At 40.0% G+C, this 19202-nt stretch overlaps 1 protein-coding gene across 5 annotated transcripts in view; it reads right to left on the bottom strand.

Moving 5' to 3' along the window:
- Nucleotides 1–15332, bottom strand: part of C2H4orf51 (chromosome 2 C4orf51 homolog) — a 73653-nt gene extending 58321 nt beyond the window's left edge. For all 5 annotated transcript variants that reach the window (XM_027599369.1, XM_027599367.1, XM_027599364.1 and 2 more), the window contains exon 1: nt 14692–15332. In XM_027599369.1, the coding sequence (XP_027455170.1) occupies nt 14692–14924 (233 nt within the window). In that variant the 5' untranslated portion in view covers nt 14925–15332. The remainder of the gene's footprint in view (nt 1–14691) is intronic.
- Between the last annotated feature and the right edge of the window lie 3870 nt (nt 15333–19202).

The raw sequence follows: 19202 nt of genomic DNA, 5'->3' as shown, positions 1-19202 counted from the left end.
ACCCAACTGCTTCCACCCTCATTCTGGGGCCCCAGCCTCCAGGACCAATAAGCTTTGGAAATGACCCCAAAACGGGACCAGGGGCATATATCCTTGGGACATTATGGAAACAAGATTAGCAAAGCCTGGAAGCCACAAGACACCAACATTACCAAGAAATGGAAGGTAATTCCCCTGCTTTAGGCTCTACAGGTACCACTGACTCTTCTCTCTCCTCTCTCCATCTCATCCCCAGTCATGCTTGCCATATCATTATACTCCTGCATATGTATTGTCAGATTTGGGGTTTGCCTAGCTGTATCTCCTTCAGCCCACTGCAGATCTGGGGGGGGGGGGATGGAGGAGTGTGTATAACTGAAATCATGTATACATGCAACAGTGCCAGATGCTATTTATTTACTCCATGTTTAGAGTCTTACCATTTTAGGTGCTACAACACAGGATTCTAAAGCCTGCCATTGGAAACAAGTTTTTGAAAGGTTGCTTCTGTAAAAACTACATTCTGATTTTTAAGAGCACTTTGTAAACTCCCTTTTGGAAGACAAATGGCAAATAAGAAGCTGCCTGTATAAGAAATATGTTGGGGGGGAGGGAAGTCTACAATGGAAGGCCATAAAAACTATTGTCCAACACACAACATCGGGCATCTGGTTTATGTTGAGCCCTGTCCCAGGTGCTGGAGATACAGAAGCAAACAGGACAGACAGGTCTCTGCTCTCATGACGCTTACGTTCTAGAAAAGGAAAGAGAAAATAAACAAGTGAACTAATACAATAGTACATAAAAAGCAAGCAAGGCGCCAAGAGAGAAATTAAGAGGGAAAGAGCGTGAAGAAATTACTTTAAATATGGTGGGCTGGGAAGGCCCCTCTGAAGACGTGACATTTAAATTCACACCTGAAGAACACAGCTCAGCAGAGCTGGGATAATTGCATTCCAACAAAGAGAACGTATGTGCAAAGGCCCTGAGGTAGGAAATGGCTTAGCATTTTCAAGTTACTAAAGGAAGCCAATGTAACTGGAATAGCAAGTGAGCAGAAGGGAGGAGCTATGCAATGAAACCGGAAAGATAGGCAGGGTCCCATTCATGCAAGACTTTATACAGGTTTTGGTAAGGAATTGGAATTTTATCGCGAGTATAATAGGAAACAGAGAAGTGGTATCATCCTGTTTATGCTTTAAGCTCTCCATGTGTGAAGACACGACTTATAGGGTAGTCTGGTGAGTTCTTACTGCTTTTAGAAGCCTTCCAAGGTTTGGAGAAGGCTTCACAGAATAAAAGTGAGAGTAAAAGAATAGGTAAAAAGAGAAGGATGTTAAACATGGACACAAATACTCTTGAACTAACATGACAAACTATCTTCATGGTGCCCTCTTAAAATATTAATGTTCTCCTAAACACTGCCATCCTTATAAGAGGCTACATACCATACAAACAGTTCCCGTTCCAGAGAACTGCTTCAGGGACTGGGAATTTGTTATAGGTGGCCAGGGACTATCCCAAGGAGATCGCACACATGTTGTCACATCTGGGCTTTGATGTGGTCATACTATATAAAACCTCTTCCCTAGTATATATTATGTCTCCTGGAAGGGCAAGAATCAAAGAGGCCAGTGTACCCTTTTGCAAGGGTACCTTGGGCACATCCTAGAGGGGTACGGGGGTAGGACACAGGTGTGGTGCTAAGAACAAGAGAAGGGAAAGAGAGAGCTGATGAGTGTGGCCCTATAGTCTGTATTCCACCATGGAATAAATTGTTTCCACCAGAGAGAAGCTTTAGTTTAAAAAAAGATTTGCTAGTGTCTGCCTTAGAGTGTAAATGGAGAGAAAGTGGAATTGTTTAACAATTTCTGTTTGTTGTACTGCAGTTTTTTTTTTTTTTAACTTTTTATTTATTTATTCATGAGGGACAGAGAGGCAGAGGGAGAAGCAGGCTCCCAAGGAGCAGGGAGCCCGATGCGGGACTCGATCCCAGGACCCCGGGATCATGGGCTGAGCCAAAGGCAGATGCTTAACCATCTGAGCCACCCAGGCGCCCGTGTACTGCAGCTTTATAATGCTTGATCCTTATCAGCCCACACATGTATAGGTGATTAGTTTATAACAAAGAAGCCAAGAAGGAAAAGGACAGTCTCTTCAATAAATGGTGTTGGGAAAACTGGCAACCACACACAACAGAATAAAACTAGCCCACTCTCTTACACTAGACACAAAAATTACCTCAAAATGGACTAAAGACTTGAATGTAAAACCTGAAGCCATAAAACTCCTAGGTGAAAACATAGGTGGTAAACTCCTTGACGTTGGTCCTAGTGATACTTCTTGGATCTGATTCCAAACGCAAGAGAAGCAAAAGCAAAAATAAACAAATGGGACCACATCAAACTTAAAAAGCTTCTGCACAGTGAAGGAAACCATCAACAAAACAAAAAGACAGCCTACTGAATGGGAGAAGATATTTGCAAATGATATATCCGATAAGTGATTAATATCCAAAATATATAAAGAGCTCATGCAACTTAACAACAACAACAACAACAACAAAAACCCCCAAACAACCCAATTAAATAATGGGCAGAGGATCTGAATAGACATTTTCCAAAGAAGACATACGGATAACTAATATGTACATGAAAAGATGCTCAACATCACTAATCAGGGAAATGCAGATCAAAACCACAATGAGATATCACCTCACACCTGTTAGAATGGTCATCATCAAAAAAGACAAGAACAACAAGTGTTGGCAAGGATGTAGAGAAAAAGGAACACTTGTGCACTCTTAGTGGGAATGCAAACTGGTGCAGCCACTATGGAGACCAGTATGGATATTCTTCAAAAAATTAAAAATAGAACTACCATATGATCCAGCTATTCCACTTCTGGGTATTTATCTGAAGAATAATAAAAACACACATTTGAAAAGATATATGCACACCTATGTCCATTGCAGCATTGTTTATAATAGCCAAGATATGGAAGCAACCTAAGTATCCATTGATGGATTATCCACTGAATGGATAAAGAAGATGTGGTATTTATATAGTGGATAGTACTCAGCCATAACAGGCAGTGAAATCTTGCCATTTGTGACAATAGGGATGTAAGAGAAATAAGTCCGATGGAGAAAAACAAATACAATATGATTTCAATTCTGTGTGGAATCTAAACAACAAAACAGACAAAGCAAAACAAAAACAAACTCATAGTTACAGAGAATAGACTGGTAATTATCAGAGGGGGAGAGAAATGGGGGTGGGCAAAATGAGTAAAGGGGCCCAACTGTATGGTGATGGGAGATAACGAGGCATATGGTGGTGATCATATTGTAGTACATACAAATATCGAATTATAATGTTGTACACCTGAAACTTATATACTAGTTATATGCCAATTTTACTTCAATAAGAAAAAAAGATTTTAACTTTCAGGAGCTATTGCTTTGTTCTTCTTTGAACATGAGAGACGAGCACGTGATGGACCATAGGAGGGAAAGCCATAACCAAATCAAACACTTGGAAAGAAAACTAATAGTAATGCAAAAGGAAAACCACCTTAGTGTAGGTAGAACAAGTAAGACTGAATGAACTCTTTGAAAGGCAGTTGTGAAAAAAAGTTTGAGAATACATTTCCTATGATGATCATAGATCACACTTAAGAACAGCCCATCTGATTTGCATATCTACGAAGGGATATATATCTACAAAGAGACAATCAACAGACCCATGTTCACTTGACTTAATGTTTTAACTCCTGTTAGTGGCTTCTAGCACAATTACACTTGATAATCCAAAAATTAAGCATGGAAATTGAAAAGCACTAGAAGAAGTTATAACAAGAAGAAGTTATTACTTGGCCAAATTAAGTAATTCTACCTTGATGCACTGTCACCTCTTAAGGAAGAGAGGAGTCGTCAGTTAAGTTAAAATGACCATGGGAGGAGAGTGAAAGAGGCAACATGGGCCAAGTCCCTTAAGAAGTCCTCATCATGGGGGCGCCTGGGTGGCTCAGTCAGTTAAGCGGCTGCCCTCAGCTCAGGTCATGATCCCAGGGTCCTGGGATCGAATCCCACGTTGAGCTCCCTGCTCAGCAGGGAGCATTTTTCTCTCTCTGCTCCTCCCTCCTGCTCTGCTCTCTCTTGTGATCTCTCTCTCTCTCAAATAAATAAATAAAATCTTAAAAAAAGAAGTCATCATCATGATATACACTGATGTCGTCTCTATCTTTCCTCCTACCAGTATTGTACCATAACAATAGTGGAGGAGGTAGGAAAATACAGTAATACTATCATGTAGGAAATGATTGCTTTTGCTGCTCATGTTACCACCCCTCAAGAACTTCCACCCATCCAGCTCTGGGACTGCTCAGCTACCAGCACTCACGGGCCGCCGGTGATTAGCCTGGTTCATCAGCATGCTGAAGGGTACAGATAGCAGCATAACTGCAATAGGCCTGGACTCTGTGCCACTCAGATCAGATGCACTGTCACCTTAACTTACTGCGAAGGACGTGATCAGGCTGTTTAATTCCCCGTGCCCTAGTTCAGACTTGTCTCCCAGCTATGCAGTGTGTTTTAATTTTCTGTTCATTACTGCAAAGGGGAAAAAGAAAGTCTTTCCTGATTTTAACAATAGCACAAATGGCTAGCTGCCCTGTCCTCTTGCCTCAACAAACCTTAGAAGAACACAGAAAACCCACCTCAATTGCACTATTCCGATAAAGCCAGATTTTATTAGGAAAGCCAGCGGAAAAGTGACTGCCCCAGGCAGCGATGAAAAACTTTTGTATCCATTATTTAGGAAAACCCATAAGGCTGCACGATACTTCCTTTTACCGTCCACCCTCCCCACCCAACACATGCATACACATTAAACCTTTAAGTACAACAGCAAAACAAATGACCAGACTATTTTATAAAGTACTAAAAAGTCCTAATTTGAGATTTCAATCATGAGTCTTATTAAACCTTCGAAGATGGAACTCTCTAAGAGGTGGAAGTTATATGGGAAAAATCTATTGCGTTTCTTCCTCAAAATCAGCACGTGTGGCGGATGACCAGTTGTCCCCTTCCATAGTGTGCCGTTTTGTTACCAGGAAGTGGCTGCCCAGCCCAGGAACCCACTTCTGAATGCTCTGGAATCTAGGTGGAGCCTTGTGGCTACTTGTGCCGTTGGAATGTGGGCATGAGAGCCACGGGTCATTTCCAGGCTAAAGTGGTAGGAAAGCAGGTGTGCCTTCCCTACCCTTTATCCCGATGGAAGCAAAGGACTCTGGCACCCCAGGGGATGGTGTAACCCCAAGCTAAAGGACATCTGTGTCCCTGAATCATCATGTGGAATGTCTGCCTGCAAAACACCCACCTTGGCCTTTATATGAAGGGAAAAAATGAACTTTTATTGTGTTAAGCAACTAGAATTTAAGATTTGTATTATAGCAGCCTAGTGTTATTCTAGTTTAATCAAAACAGGGTAGAGGTGGTTGTAGATTAGTAAATACAGTTTACTAGTTGGTGGTTTATAGCTTTGGTTTCTCTTGTTAGTTTTTTGATGTACCCAGTGAAGTTCAGATGACGTTACCTAAAACTCCAAACTCTGGCAGAAACAACATTCTGGGGCTTGACTAATAAGGAGCAGGACATTTTGGCCCTGGAATAATTCATTTTTAAGAGTGACAGATCCAGAGGGCAACACACTCGTTTTCTTGCTAAAGACACCTTGCCTTTACCAGGCATAATGGAAATGGATGGACTACAGTCAAGAACCTACACGTTACAAAGACAGCAACCCTGGCAAAAAGGCTGTGCTCACAACTGACTTCGCATCCGTAGTCTCTCGGGAGCCAGCCCTGCAGACTGTGGGACTGAAGGCAGAATTTGGTGATGATATCCTGAAGCAAGCAGAGGAAACAAGTTAGGAGTTCGTGGGTCTATAAGCCACAGCCTGTGGACTTAGAGGGATTTTCAGTCATCCTCTCATTTGACTTCGTAAACTTTTGCTTCTCCTCTCCTCTTTTCACACTCCCAACCACAGCCCCAAACTCCCATTAAATCAACCCGACTTGGACTTTTTCATCGTCCTTAGTGATTTGTTTGTTCCGTTTTGTCATAAAAGGGTAAAATGTTCAGCTTTTATACATGAAAAGCTCAAACACTGAGTTCATAATTGTTTTAACAGGATTTGTGAGTCTTTCTCTAGGGAGTTGTTTTCAGAATAAGCGAAGTGCTATGAACGGAACAAGAAATATCACAGTGAGTGTGTTGATTTCCCAGGAAAGTGTAGGACTGAATAGCCGAGGAGTAATTCAGGAACTTATAGATGCTGTGTCTTTCCTTCAAAACACATCTCTATCTCGGTTTCCCCGAATCCAGATACGATACTCTTTTAAGGCAAGCAGGGTCTTGGTGGGGAGCACTGTTATTTTGTATGGAATGGACAGTCCTCAATGTCTAGTGTGCAGCACATTGTTTCTGGCCTCTGATTAAGGGGACAAGAGGGTCTCCAAGCTCCAGAGACCTGGAACTGTGTGTGTGAAGTAGGGGGAAGAGTGGAATTGATGTCAGCCTAGGGAGTCCCAAAATGCTCCTAGACATGCATTCAGCCAACAAACTAGCCCTAATCATCCCTGAGACTAGGGCTGCTAATCCGCTCTGCTTCTTTCTTCTCCCAACCTACAACAGCAGATGAGTCAACAGAGGATATTAATTTTAAAATGCAGATTTCTGAGCCTGATCCCAGTAATTAATTTTCAATAGATTTAGGGCAGGTGGTCCCATACAGATAGGCAGTGGACCAGTTTACTGACTTCTATAGAAATCTTCTTTGCTTCTCTTTATATTTTTTATCACCTAAGCAGACACACCCAAACACTATGACTTGGGCTCTTTAATTTAAGTATATGGAATTATACAATAGGTATTGCAGCTGGCTCACATTATGTTTGTGCTCAACATTATGTTTGTGACTTTACTGGGTGTAACCACAGTTTGTTCATATTCATTGACATTGTATGAATATACCACTGTCTATCCATTCTGCTGCATGGTACGAATTCTACCTTTTGGCCTTTTAGAATTTTTACTATTATGAAAAATGCTTCAATGAACATACTTGCATATACATGTCTCTTGGTGCACATGTGAAATGCATTTCAGCTGTGCATACACTTAGAGGTGGAATTGCTAAGTTTTAGGGTACCCATAGCATCAACTTTAGATGATAAGACAAACTGATTTTCTTTTCTTTCTTTTTTTTGAGTAGGCTCCACCTCCAGTGTGGAGCCCAATGTGGGGCTTGAACTCACAACCTGGAGATCAAGTCCTGAGCTGAGATCAAGAGTTGGAGAGTTGGACGCTTAACTGACTGAGTCGCCCCAGTACCCCAAGACCAAACTGGTTTTCTAAAGAGTTATATCAATGTCCCTTCCCATCAGCTGTATATGAGAGATCTCCTTGTTCTACAACCTCACCAACACTTAGCATTGATGGTCTTTTTTAATTTTAACCTTGCTGGAGGGTTGTTTACCTGAGTAAGCTTGTTGGGGTTTTAATTTGTATTTCCTGATTATTTATGCAGTTAAGTACCTTTTGATACATTTATTCATCACTTGGATATCTTGGTTTGTGAATTTTGTTTTTTTTTAAATCTCTTTCCCATTTTTCTAACGGGTTGTCTTCTTCCTACTAGTTTGTAGGACCTCTTTGTACTCTATCATATTTACGAGCCCTCTGTCAGTCACTGAGTTAAAAATATCTTCATCCTCCTGTGTCTCACCTTTTCATACCTTTAATGGTGTATTTTTTACCAGAACTTTTTAATTTTAAGGTAGTTCAATTTATCTAACTTCTTTGTGCTTAGTGCTTTCTGTGTTCTGTTGAAGAAATCTTTGCCAACCTCAAGATCATCAAGAAATTCTCTGTCATCTAATGGGTTTATTGTTTTGCCTTTCATACTTAGATCACTAATTCATCTGGAATTAATCTACCTAGAATTGAAAACATGGATTTTCTCTGCTGCTCTGCCACCTTTTTCATAAGTAAGTGTCCATATATGCACAGGTCTGTTTCTGGGCTCCTTATTCTGTTCCATTGGTCTATTTGTCTATCCTTGTGCCATAAGACCATCTTGCTTTAACTACTGAGGCTGTATAGGAAGTTTTGTTATCTGTACCAATCCCTCTAACCTTGTTTTCTTTTGAGAGTGTCCTATTTCCTGGCCTTGAATCGTCTTGCCAAGTTCCACAAAAATACCTATTGGAATTGCGTTGAATCTGTAGGTCAATTTGTGGAGAACTAATATTTTTACAATTTCCAGTCTTCCAATCCAAGAACGTGGTTTATCTCTCCATTTACTTAGATCATTTTTATTTTCTCTCAGTAATGTTTTATAGTTTTCAGTGTGGAGATCTTGCACATCTTTGATTACATTTATTCCTAGAAATTTGACATACTTTAGCAATGTAAGTGGCATTTTTTAAATTTTTTTATTGTTATGTTAATCACCATACATTACATCATTAGTTTGTTTTTTTTTTAAAGATTTTATTTATTTATTTAATTGACAGAGAGAGAGAGAGAGAGAGAGAGACAGCGAGAGAGGGAACACAAGCAGGGGGAGTGGGAGAGGGAAAAGCAGGCTTCCCACAGAGCAGGGAGGCCGATGCGGGGCTGGATCCCAGGACCCCGGGATCACGACTTGAGCTGAAGGCAGTCGCTTAACCGAATGAGCCACCCAGGCGCCCCTACATCATTAGTTTTTTTTTTTAATTTTTTTATTGTTATGTTAATCACCATATATTACATCATTTGTTTTTGACGTAGTGTTCCATGATTCATTGTTTGTGCATAACACCCAGTGCTCCACGCAGAACGTGCCCTCTTTAATACCCATCACCAGGCTAACCCATCCCCCCACACCCCTCCCCTCTAGAACCCTCCGTTGGTTTTTCAGAGTCCATCGTCTCTCATGGTTCGTCTCTCCCTCTGACTTATTCCCCTTCATTCTTCCCCTCCTTCCCCTGCTATCTTCTTCTTCTTCTTCTTCTTTTTTCTTAACATATATTGCGTTATTTGTTTCAGAAGTACAGATCTGTGATTCAACAGTCTTGCACAATTCACAGCGCTCACCATAGCACACACCCTCCCCAATGTCTATCACCCAGCCACCCCGTCCCTCCCACCCACCACCACTCCAGCAACCCTCAGTTTGTTTCCTGAGATTAAGAATTCCTCATATCAGTGAGGTCATATGAGACATGTCTTTCTCTGATTGACTTATTTCGCTCAGCATAACACCCTCCAGTTCCATCCACGTCGTTGCAAATGGCAAGATCTCATTCCTTTTGATGGCTGCATAATATTCCATTGTGTGTATACACCACATCTTCTTTATCCATTCATCTGTCGATGGACATCTTGGCTCTTTCCACAGTTTGGCTATTGTGGACATTGCTGCTATAAACATTGGGGTGCACGTACCCCTTCGGATCCCTACATTTGTATCTTTGTGGTAAATACCCAGTAGTGCAATTGCTGGATCATATGGTAGCTCTATTTTCAACTGTTTGAGGAACCTCCATACTGTTTTCCAGAGTGGCTGCACCAGCTTGCATTCCCATAAGTGGCATTTTTTTAAAAAAATCATTTTAAAACTTACTTTTAGGCACTAATTTTCTTTTCTATTTCCTATTTTTATTTATTTATTTATTTATTTATTTATTTATTTAAAGATTTTATTTATTTATTTGAGAGAGAGAGAATGAGAGATAGAGAGCACGAGAGGGAAGAGGGCCAGAGGGAGAAGCAGACTCCCTGCTGAGCAGGAAGCCCGATGTGGGACTCGATCCCGGGACTCCAGGACCATGACCCGAGCTGAAGGCAGTCGTTTAACCAACTGAGCCACCCAGGCGCCCTCCTATTTTAATTTAAACAGTTACGACAATTCTGTATTGTTATCCTTTCCTTTGTCATAAAATTCATTTATACATTCCTTCAGTTTAAAAACATTTCTCCTCTCTGTTCCACCTGTATTAGTTTTATATGGCTGTTATAACAAACTAATGCTCCCTCTTTGTCTTGTGGCTTTCGGGAAGACCTGGCCCCGTGCCTCTTTACTTCAGAAGCATGGTCCAATGTGCTGCTGCTTCTTCATAAAGGGATTTGTCTCTGTAAGAGACACCCTAGGGCAATGCTTGCTTTCTTATCTCAACCTTGGACTCCCATGTGGCCTCACTGTTGCTCAGGAGGAATAGAAGCCCCCAGAAGATGAAAGCTGTGGTAACTCTGACTGGGCCTTGCAGAATAATCCTGAAGTATTTGGAAAGCAGTGATTTTCCTGAAGACCTATGGTCAGTCCTTAAAAATGTTCCACATGCTCTTGAAAAGAATGTATATTCTTCAGTTGGTGGGTTCACTACTCTAGATATGTCACCCAGGACAAGTGTCTTAATCATGTTCAAATGTGGTGTGTTTTTGCTGATTATTTGCTTGTTCCACCAGTGATTGAGAGACGTGGGTTAAAATGTCCAACTGTGATTGTGCATTTGCTTATTTCTCCTCTTAGCTCCTCCAGTGCTACCCTTCTTAAGTAAAAATTTAACTTGAAAATGCTTTTAGATTAACAGAATTATTGTGAAGATAGTACAGAGTTCTCATATACTCCACACCCAGTTACCCCTATTATTAGCATCTTTCATTAGAATGGTATGTTTGTAACAATTAATGAACCAATATTGACACATTATTAACTAGAGTCCATACTTATTCAGATGTACTCAGTATTTTCCCTAATGTCCTTTTTCTGTTCCAGGATCCCATCTAGGATATGACATTACATTTAGTCATCATGTCTTCTTAGGCTTGTCCTAGTAGCGACAGTTTCTCAGACTTTCCTTGGTTTGATGACTTTGACAGTGTTGAGGATTATTGGTCAGGTATTTTGTAGAATCTCCCTCTATTGGGAATTATCTGATGTTTTTTTCATGATTAGATGAAGGTAATGTATTTTGAGGGAGAAAACCACAGAGGTAAAATACTATTCTCATAGTAAGGGTGAAGACTTAAGTATGGCTTATCATGGTTGACATTCATTAAACTTGATCGGCCGGCTTGAAGTAATATTTGTCAGGCTTCCCCACTTTTCACTTTCTATATTCGATGGAAGAAAGTCACTATGCACAGCTCTCACTTAAGTGGTAGTGAGTTGTGCTCCACCTCTTTGAGTACAATGTAGCTACATGAATTATGAAAATGTTTTGCATGGGAGATGTGTCCTTTGTCCCTCATTAATGAATTTATTCAATCACTTATTTATAACACTATGGCTTGTGGTTATTTTATACTTTGGGCTATAATCCAATACTACTTTATTTTGTTGCTCAAATTTTCCAGCTTTAGTCATTGGGAGCTCTTTCAGATGGTTCCATCTTTGTTTTTTTATTTGTTTTGTTTTGTTGGACACTTTCTTACTTTCTGGCACTATAAGATACTCCAAACTCATCTTGTATATCTCCTGCTCCAGTCTGAGAGTCAGCATTTCTCCAAGAAACTCTGATCCCATTACTGGAGAATAGTACCGGAAACTAAACTTTGGGTACTCGGTGTGCTTGCTCTCCCAAAGTATTGCTCCTCTCAGCTGATGTCCCATGCTGATATGGGCTGCACATAGGACTTTCCTCCAAACAGTAAGGAAGTACATGTGTGCATACTAATCTATGTATATACACAAACCAATAAATGTTTCTTTACATAACCATCTATATTTATATTAATATATAATGCATGAGTTCATGCTGTTGTATTCAATTCTAATCCATTACCACGTGGATCATTCTCACCTCTTAGTTTTGCTTTTCCAAAATACATATAGTTGAATATGCAATATGTGACTGTCCGACCAGCTTCTTTCAGTTAGGGCTAGGGAGCTAAGATTCATCCATGTCTTTACTTAAAAAAAGAAAGGGCGGGGGCGGCTTCTGGCTGGCTCAGTCAATGGAGCATCCGACTCTTGATCTCGGGGTCATGAGCTGGGCCCCCACACTGGGCATTGGAGCCTACCCACTTAAAAAAAAAAAAATCCATCCATGTTTTTTTGTGGCTTAATACCTCATTTCCTTTTATTGCTGAATAATATTACACTGTATGTATGTGACACAGTTGTTTGTTTGTTTTCAATTTATTCACCTGTTGAAGGACATTTTGTTTCCTTCCACTTTGGGGCAATTATGAATAAAGTGGCATTAACATTCATGTGCAGGTATTTTTGCAGACATAAGTTTGCAAATCAGTTAGGTAAATATCTAGGAACATGCTGCGAGATCACCAGTAAGACTATGTTTAGTTTTGTAATTTTTTTTTTAATGAAGTTTCCTGTTTGTTTCCTTCAAACACAAATGGCTTGTTTCCCTGGTGATTGTTTCCCTCACCAGACTATACGCTCCATGAAGACAAGGGCTGTGTATATGCTCCCAACACTGATGTAGCCCCGGCACCCATCCTAAAAGACCTTACATATAGTAGGATCTTAATAAATATATGATGAATGAATGAATGAATGAATGAATGATGTAATAAATAAACAAAGCATCAAGACTTAGAACTTTATACTGAGCCATATCCCTGTCTGAGAAATTCCAAAGTGCAACTCTTTTTTTTTGATTGATGTACAGTTGATACACAATGTTACATTAGTTGCAGATGTCAAAATGTAGCTCTTATTTTAACTTTGGCAGATAAGTGGGATTGATAGACAGTCTAAGCTCTGTACCACACTCATCTCCCAGTGCGGGATCTTTCTTTTTGCATGCTGGTAAATTTTACATATTTGCTGTTAAAACTGACTCAGAACCAAATGATTAAGACTTTTCCCAAATTTCTTCTTTTCACTCTATGGGTATTCAATGTATGTGGTGAATAGGTAAGGTGAATAAAAGGTATTGTGTTTTGTACACCTTGATGTTTTCCCGACTTAACACATTTTAAATAATCGGTCGTTTTATATTTTATTCAATAATCCCCCTTTGGACCATTTTGGTTTTATAGCAGTGTAAAAATGTCTGCTTATAGCTTTACAAAATTCAATCAAACAGTTTTCGCCTAGAACTTAAGACATTTGCCTTGGGGCTAAAATTAACCAAGACAAAGATTAAAAACAAAAGCAAATTTAGAATACAATCAGTGTTTTCAAAATGAGCTAAATCTGCCCTTCATCTTCATTTATAACGCTGACTGGCTTCTTAACCTATAATAGAATAAGCTGTAGTCGTGCCAAGATTATATTTACTTTTCTGAGGTCCCAAAAAACAGACAGATCTCGCAAGCTTTGGGTCTCCTATGGTTTGCAATGTCACAAGGGGCATTGGTTGGAAGGATGCACCTAATGATCACAACCTAAATAGGACACAAATTTATATTTCTAGACATTTTCACCAGATGTCATATTTCTGCACTTTTTTTTAGTGATTAAACATTTTTTTCTACTCTGGTGAGTGGATCTGTTTGGATACCAGATTTCAAACACTATTTTCAGGGAGGACCCTGGCAGCGCTTAAAGATTCCCCCTAATTGGCCAAAATGTACTTCAAAATTCATGGAATTTGCAAAGGGATTTCCAAAATTAACTGAAGTGTCAACATACTTGAGAGCCATTAAAAATGCAGAGACTATAGTTTGTTGGAATAAACTAGACAAGGCATCCAATAGAAAAGTCTTTCTGAGATATTTCAGCTTTAAGCACCGTTTTGATGATTTGGAAAGACCTGGAAGGCAATATAATTAATAATTATTAGGGCATTATTTGAGTTATTACTCACATCTCAAGTTGGAGCCAAAAATCCAATTGATTTTCAAATAAATTTCCAGAATTTGGACAAGATATTAGACAATTAATATCCAGAGGGACATATTTCATAACAAGTCCTCATATTTTTCCACATTTCTACTTACGCTTTCACTGAGCTATTTGTGGTTCTCTGATAATGCTTGGGATTAAACACTTCTTTGCCTTTGTGCATATTCTCTAGTCCATGCACTGTGCTTTTCCTTTCCCCACCTAAGCCAGCTCAGAGGAAACCTGTTTTACTGAATCTTTCCAGAAACACAATACACCCCCCCCCCCCCCGCCGCCACAGACACTGATAAAATCTCCTTCGTTTGCGACTACTTATTTCTATAGTTTCAGTTACCATATTAAACGAATTAATTTTTTTCTGTGGGCCTATTAGAAGACTTAGCTTAAAGTGAACACCCAGAAAATGTCCTTCAGGCCCTCACCGCTTGCCTTTACTGATAGACAACACAAGGTGGGGAAAGAGGAGGATTTAGTCCACTTTCTTCCTGCTCTGAGGGAATTTTTCAACTTCTGAAAGTGGAAAAACTAGACCAGAAACAAAGAGAAATTCTAAGGAGCACCTCTTTGCCGAGCAGACAATACAAAATACCTACAATTTAATCAAATACTCACATTTTTATCTTTACAAGAGTAGGTAGTTATATATAATGTTAGGACTAAAAGAGAATATAATCATAATTTCAGCTGGTAACTGACATTTAGCTCTTCTTCCCACTGACATTTACACAGGAAAATATACAGAGTTAAAGTCTATGAAGTCTCTCAGGGTCCACAATACCCTCTTCCTCTTAAGAGCATTCTTGTCTATTTATAGTGACACATCCAGGTGCAAATTACAAAGAAATCTTACTGGTTACACTCAGGCCGATGCTGTCCTGCTTTAAAAGAAAATCGGCTGCTCGTGGACTTATCCAGTTGTTTTTTCCGGTAACTGCCCGTGTATGTTGTTACAGAAGAGTCCGACCATCTTGTTTCCTTCTGCCAAGATGCTCCAGCCTTGCGTCTGATCAGATCGAACTCTCGAGAGGTGAGAGGGCTAAGGGGCAGAACGATCTGTGGAGTCAAGTAGAAGAAGTGTGACATAGCTATGGATGGCCTGCTCCGGATGCCAACTTTTCAAGCCCTCTGCATAATGGACAATTAATTTCCTTTTGGTTGCAAGAGGTAATTGACTGGGCTCACCAAACTTTGTAATTCTGACTCTCACAGAATGCAGAAGTTTAAGTCTCTTGAAGTTGCCAAGCAACAGATCACAGAATTCCACAAATACTAGCCCCTCCCCCCAAAAAATTTTAACTGGAAAATGTGTAAGGTATGTAAGTTTCTGGCCTTTGTTCTGAGCAACATACGGCTACAAGTGATGGCAAGAAAGCAGGTGGCTACTGCTTTTATAAATAAAACAGTGAATCCTAATGATGCTGGTTTAAGAGGTGGGAACAAGAGATAAAAGAACAGTGCCAAGCATTCATTTCTTCTGAAGACTGGGCTCCAAGGGTCTGGAAGCAAAACGAACCGTTTGTGATGTCAGCAAGAGCAAGTGACTCAAACAGTTTCTCATATGTCATAGAGCAATGGTGCTTGAGCTGGCTGCACAAGAAAGTCATCCCAGGAGCTGTTAAAATCAGCAGAAGCTCAGACCTCACCCACACCCCCAGGCCACCCCCATAGATTCTGATTTAACTGGTCTGGAGTAGGGCCCAGGCACTGGTATATTTTAAAAGCCGACTCCTGGAGAATTCTAAAGACAGCCAGGGTTCAGAATTAAGGTCGTTGAAATATCACTGTGAGCCTTTTTTAGGCTGAGGGGTGATAGTATTCAATCTTCCATTCACATGATTTCCTCCAACCCTCACTAATAAATACTCTAAATCTGTGTCATTTTTTTGCCTGTCCTTCTCTGCAATAACCAACAATTCGCTGACAAATCAACTAGATCTTTCAACATTATCAGCTCTTGGAGCAGTTCTCAACCTTCAGTGCTCACGCACATAACCTGTGGAATTCTTTATAAATGCGGGATGTCATGCCTCATCTGGACCAGCAACTCTGCCAGTAGATCTATCATCATCATTTTAAAAAAAGCCATCTCCAGAGGAGTTTGGATCAGCACCTATGGGCCTGTTAACCATGCAAAGACCTCAGTCCTGCCTTTGCAGACTACGTAGGTGTGAGGAAAAGCCCAGGAATCAGCATAAGAACATTGTTGTGTGATTCCGATGCAACCAATCTTTTGAATACTGGGCATACTGCTCCAGGAGCTGAATTCAAACAATCCTTTATAGTGAGGCTGACACACTACAGTCCATGTTTCTTTGAGAATAAAATTATTTATAAATAATTGGCAGTATTGGGGAGCCTGGGGGGCTCAGTCGGTTAAGCGTCTGCCTTCGGCTCAGGTCATGATCCCGGGGTCCTGGGATCGAGCCCCGCATCGGGCTCCCTGCTCGGCGGGAAGCCTGCTTCTCCCTCTCCCACTCCCCCTGCTTGTGGTCCTTCTCTTGCTGTGTCTCTCTCTGTCAAATAAATAAAATCTTAAAAAAAATAATAATAATTGGCAGTATTTAAAATTAGGAGTTTCTTTCCTTAAAACTTTGCAATTTGGCACATAAGCACCTTCACCCTTGAAGAATTAGGCAGAGGTTTCAGATCCCAGCTGCTTTTTCCCATGGAATTGGGGCTCCTTAGAGAAATCCAGATCAGATAAGAAGATGGAGATGCAGAGGGAAGGAGGGGCCCCAAAACCCAGCTGCCCAGCTCCTTTAAACCCACCCAGTGTCAGGTAATAACAGTGCATATGCTCCAACCGTTAGCCATTCCAGCAAAAATCATGGTTTTAGAGAAATCTCTGCTAGCAATATATATTACTTTGAGACAGGAACACATATAGAACAGATTGTGAAAGATTATTTGTAGAAAACATTTTAAAATCTTCTTCTTAGGTTGTGTGGCAGTCTATAAACAAATATGTGATAAAATAAGCTCTTTAAAAAATAAGTTATGGCATAAGTGTACTTTATCATCACCTTCCTGTCCTTTATATTATTTTTATTTCTTCTTCCCAAATCAATTATGGCATCACTTTAACAACTATAGCCTCAAGAACCAAGAGTAGTGAGGGGCGCCTGGGTGGCTCAGTCAGTTAAGTGTCTGACTCTTGATTTTGGCTCAGGTCATGATCTCAAGGTCATGAGATTGAGCCCCACATCAGGCTTTGCACTCTGCGTGGAGTCTGCTTAAGATTCTCTCTCTCTCCCTCCCCACCCTCCACCCCTCCCCCACTCACACACGTGCGCTCTTTCTCTCTCTCTCAAAAAAAAATGACTCATTGGGTTTAGGTGGAATTATAGCTTAGTTCATCAGATGTTGAACAAGCCTGTTAAAAATAAGTCCGACTTCAAATTAGAGAATAAACAGAACAGATTGACTGAAGTTTTTATCATAAGTATTTAATCTGTAAAATCCTAGAATTCTAAAGAACTTTGCACTCATTCTATGTTCTCATTTGATCAGACACTTCACTCCTCTTGGACATTGATACTCAGCACTGATTTGTATGGTCTGACTTCCAAGTTGAGAGTCTAAATCCTCTAAAAGCCTCCTTTTGGAACTGAATTATGGCAAGCTATGTTGTTCAGTCCCTGGTATTTCAATGTGAAGAAAAAACTAATCAAGAGCACTAGAACAATGAACTCTGTCTGGATTGTGAGTGAGATTTAGTGAAAACAAGCTTCCTGAGAGTGACCTCATACTCAATAAAACCAGCAGGTGGCGCACTGGCTGGTGGGTAGGCCTTGACCAGGCTTTCAAGCATAAGCTGATTATTCTAACGAGGTGTTAATAGGTATTAATTAAAAGAGTGACATGGTTAAATAAGTTTAGGATGAGTTGGAATAAACGTGTTTCTTTGCTGTAAGATTTAGAGCCTTTGATATTTCAATGTGCACTCTGAATCTTTCAAAGGGGCCTGGATAATGAGGCACTTCCTAAACTTACCTGACCACAAAACTCCTTTTGTGGGGTGGGAGAGCATCTCTGGGTATTGCCCTTCTATGCAACGGTCCAGGAACTGAAAAGGCTAGTGGTCTCTACAGCTAAGACAATGGCTGGTCTGTAGTCTCTGGAATTCACTAAATATTGACTAGATCTCCAGCTAAACCACAGACAGCCTCACAAGAGGGTAGATCAAGGCAGTATTTTTCTTTTTTAATTGAGATATAACATCAAACAGGAAGGTACACAAAAATACATATGTGTACATCCATGTAATTCTTGTCCCTTTCCAGTCAAAACAGTAACGCATGCGCGGGTGCGCGCACACGCCCCTGTAACCACTCTTCCCATTTCGATCACCGCGGACTAGATGTGTCAGCTGTATTCTGTGGAGGCAGAAACGTACTGATGCCATTCCAAGATGAAACCAGGAGGAAAACAAGTAGTATAAAGGCCAGAAAAAGCAGAATTCCCTTGAGAAAAAAGATCCCATATGAAGCTAAAGCTTCCATCTCAGCAAAAATCTGTCTCCTCCCCACAAGGTGCCAAACTGTGATATTTGGATAAGTGTAGCCAACAGCTGAATGAGCATGCATAATGTGTTATAGTTAATAACTGTTTGAGTCTGTCAGTTATAATAATATTAATTCTCAGTCCTTGATCTTGGAATACTTTCTTCATATTTATCACTTCTGTGATTTGGAAATTTTTATTAACTTACTCATCAAAAACCTGGTCTAAAAGACACAGGAAACCAGTTGCAACAGGACTAGACGGAAATAAAAGAAGGGTAAAGTGCAAAGGAACAGGAAAATAGAATGGATAAAATTAGTGAGGAGAAGCCTAAAAGGAATGCTCTTTTGTCTTTCCTGAAATTTATTTTTGGTTATGTTTATTATTTGAAAACTGAAACTGATTGCAAACAATGTATACACTGTGATCCTGGTTTGTTTAATAAAAATTATATAGGTGTGTATATTATTTATAAGAAAAGGCTTAGGGGGCTATATATAAAAATGTTAATACTTATAGCTGAGTGGGAGGATTACATGTGATTTTTATATTCTACATTGCTTTCTTTATTGTCTAAACTTTTTACAATGCATATATGTAACTCATAATCAGAGCCCAGATGTTATTTCACAAAAACTAAAACAAAGGGAATACATCCATATATAATCAACCTCCAAATCTGGCAAAGAATCTCTTTCAGGTTTACAATGATTTTTCTCTTCCACATCTCTCTAGAGTCCAGGCCATTAAAACAAACAAAGAAACAAACAACTCTAGAGCAAAGAGATTGGAGTCAATTCAGTCAAATAGGACGTTTCTTAAACTTCCTCTTCTTCTAGTTCTGGGTCCAGTAATCAG

This window comes from Zalophus californianus, chromosome 2 (assembly GCF_009762305.2).
Source record: "Zalophus californianus isolate mZalCal1 chromosome 2, mZalCal1.pri.v2, whole genome shotgun sequence".
NCBI lineage: Eukaryota > Metazoa > Chordata > Mammalia > Carnivora > Otariidae > Zalophus > Zalophus californianus.
The sequence above is the reverse complement of the archived record's forward strand: the minus strand, read 5'-3'. Positions and strand labels throughout refer to the sequence as shown.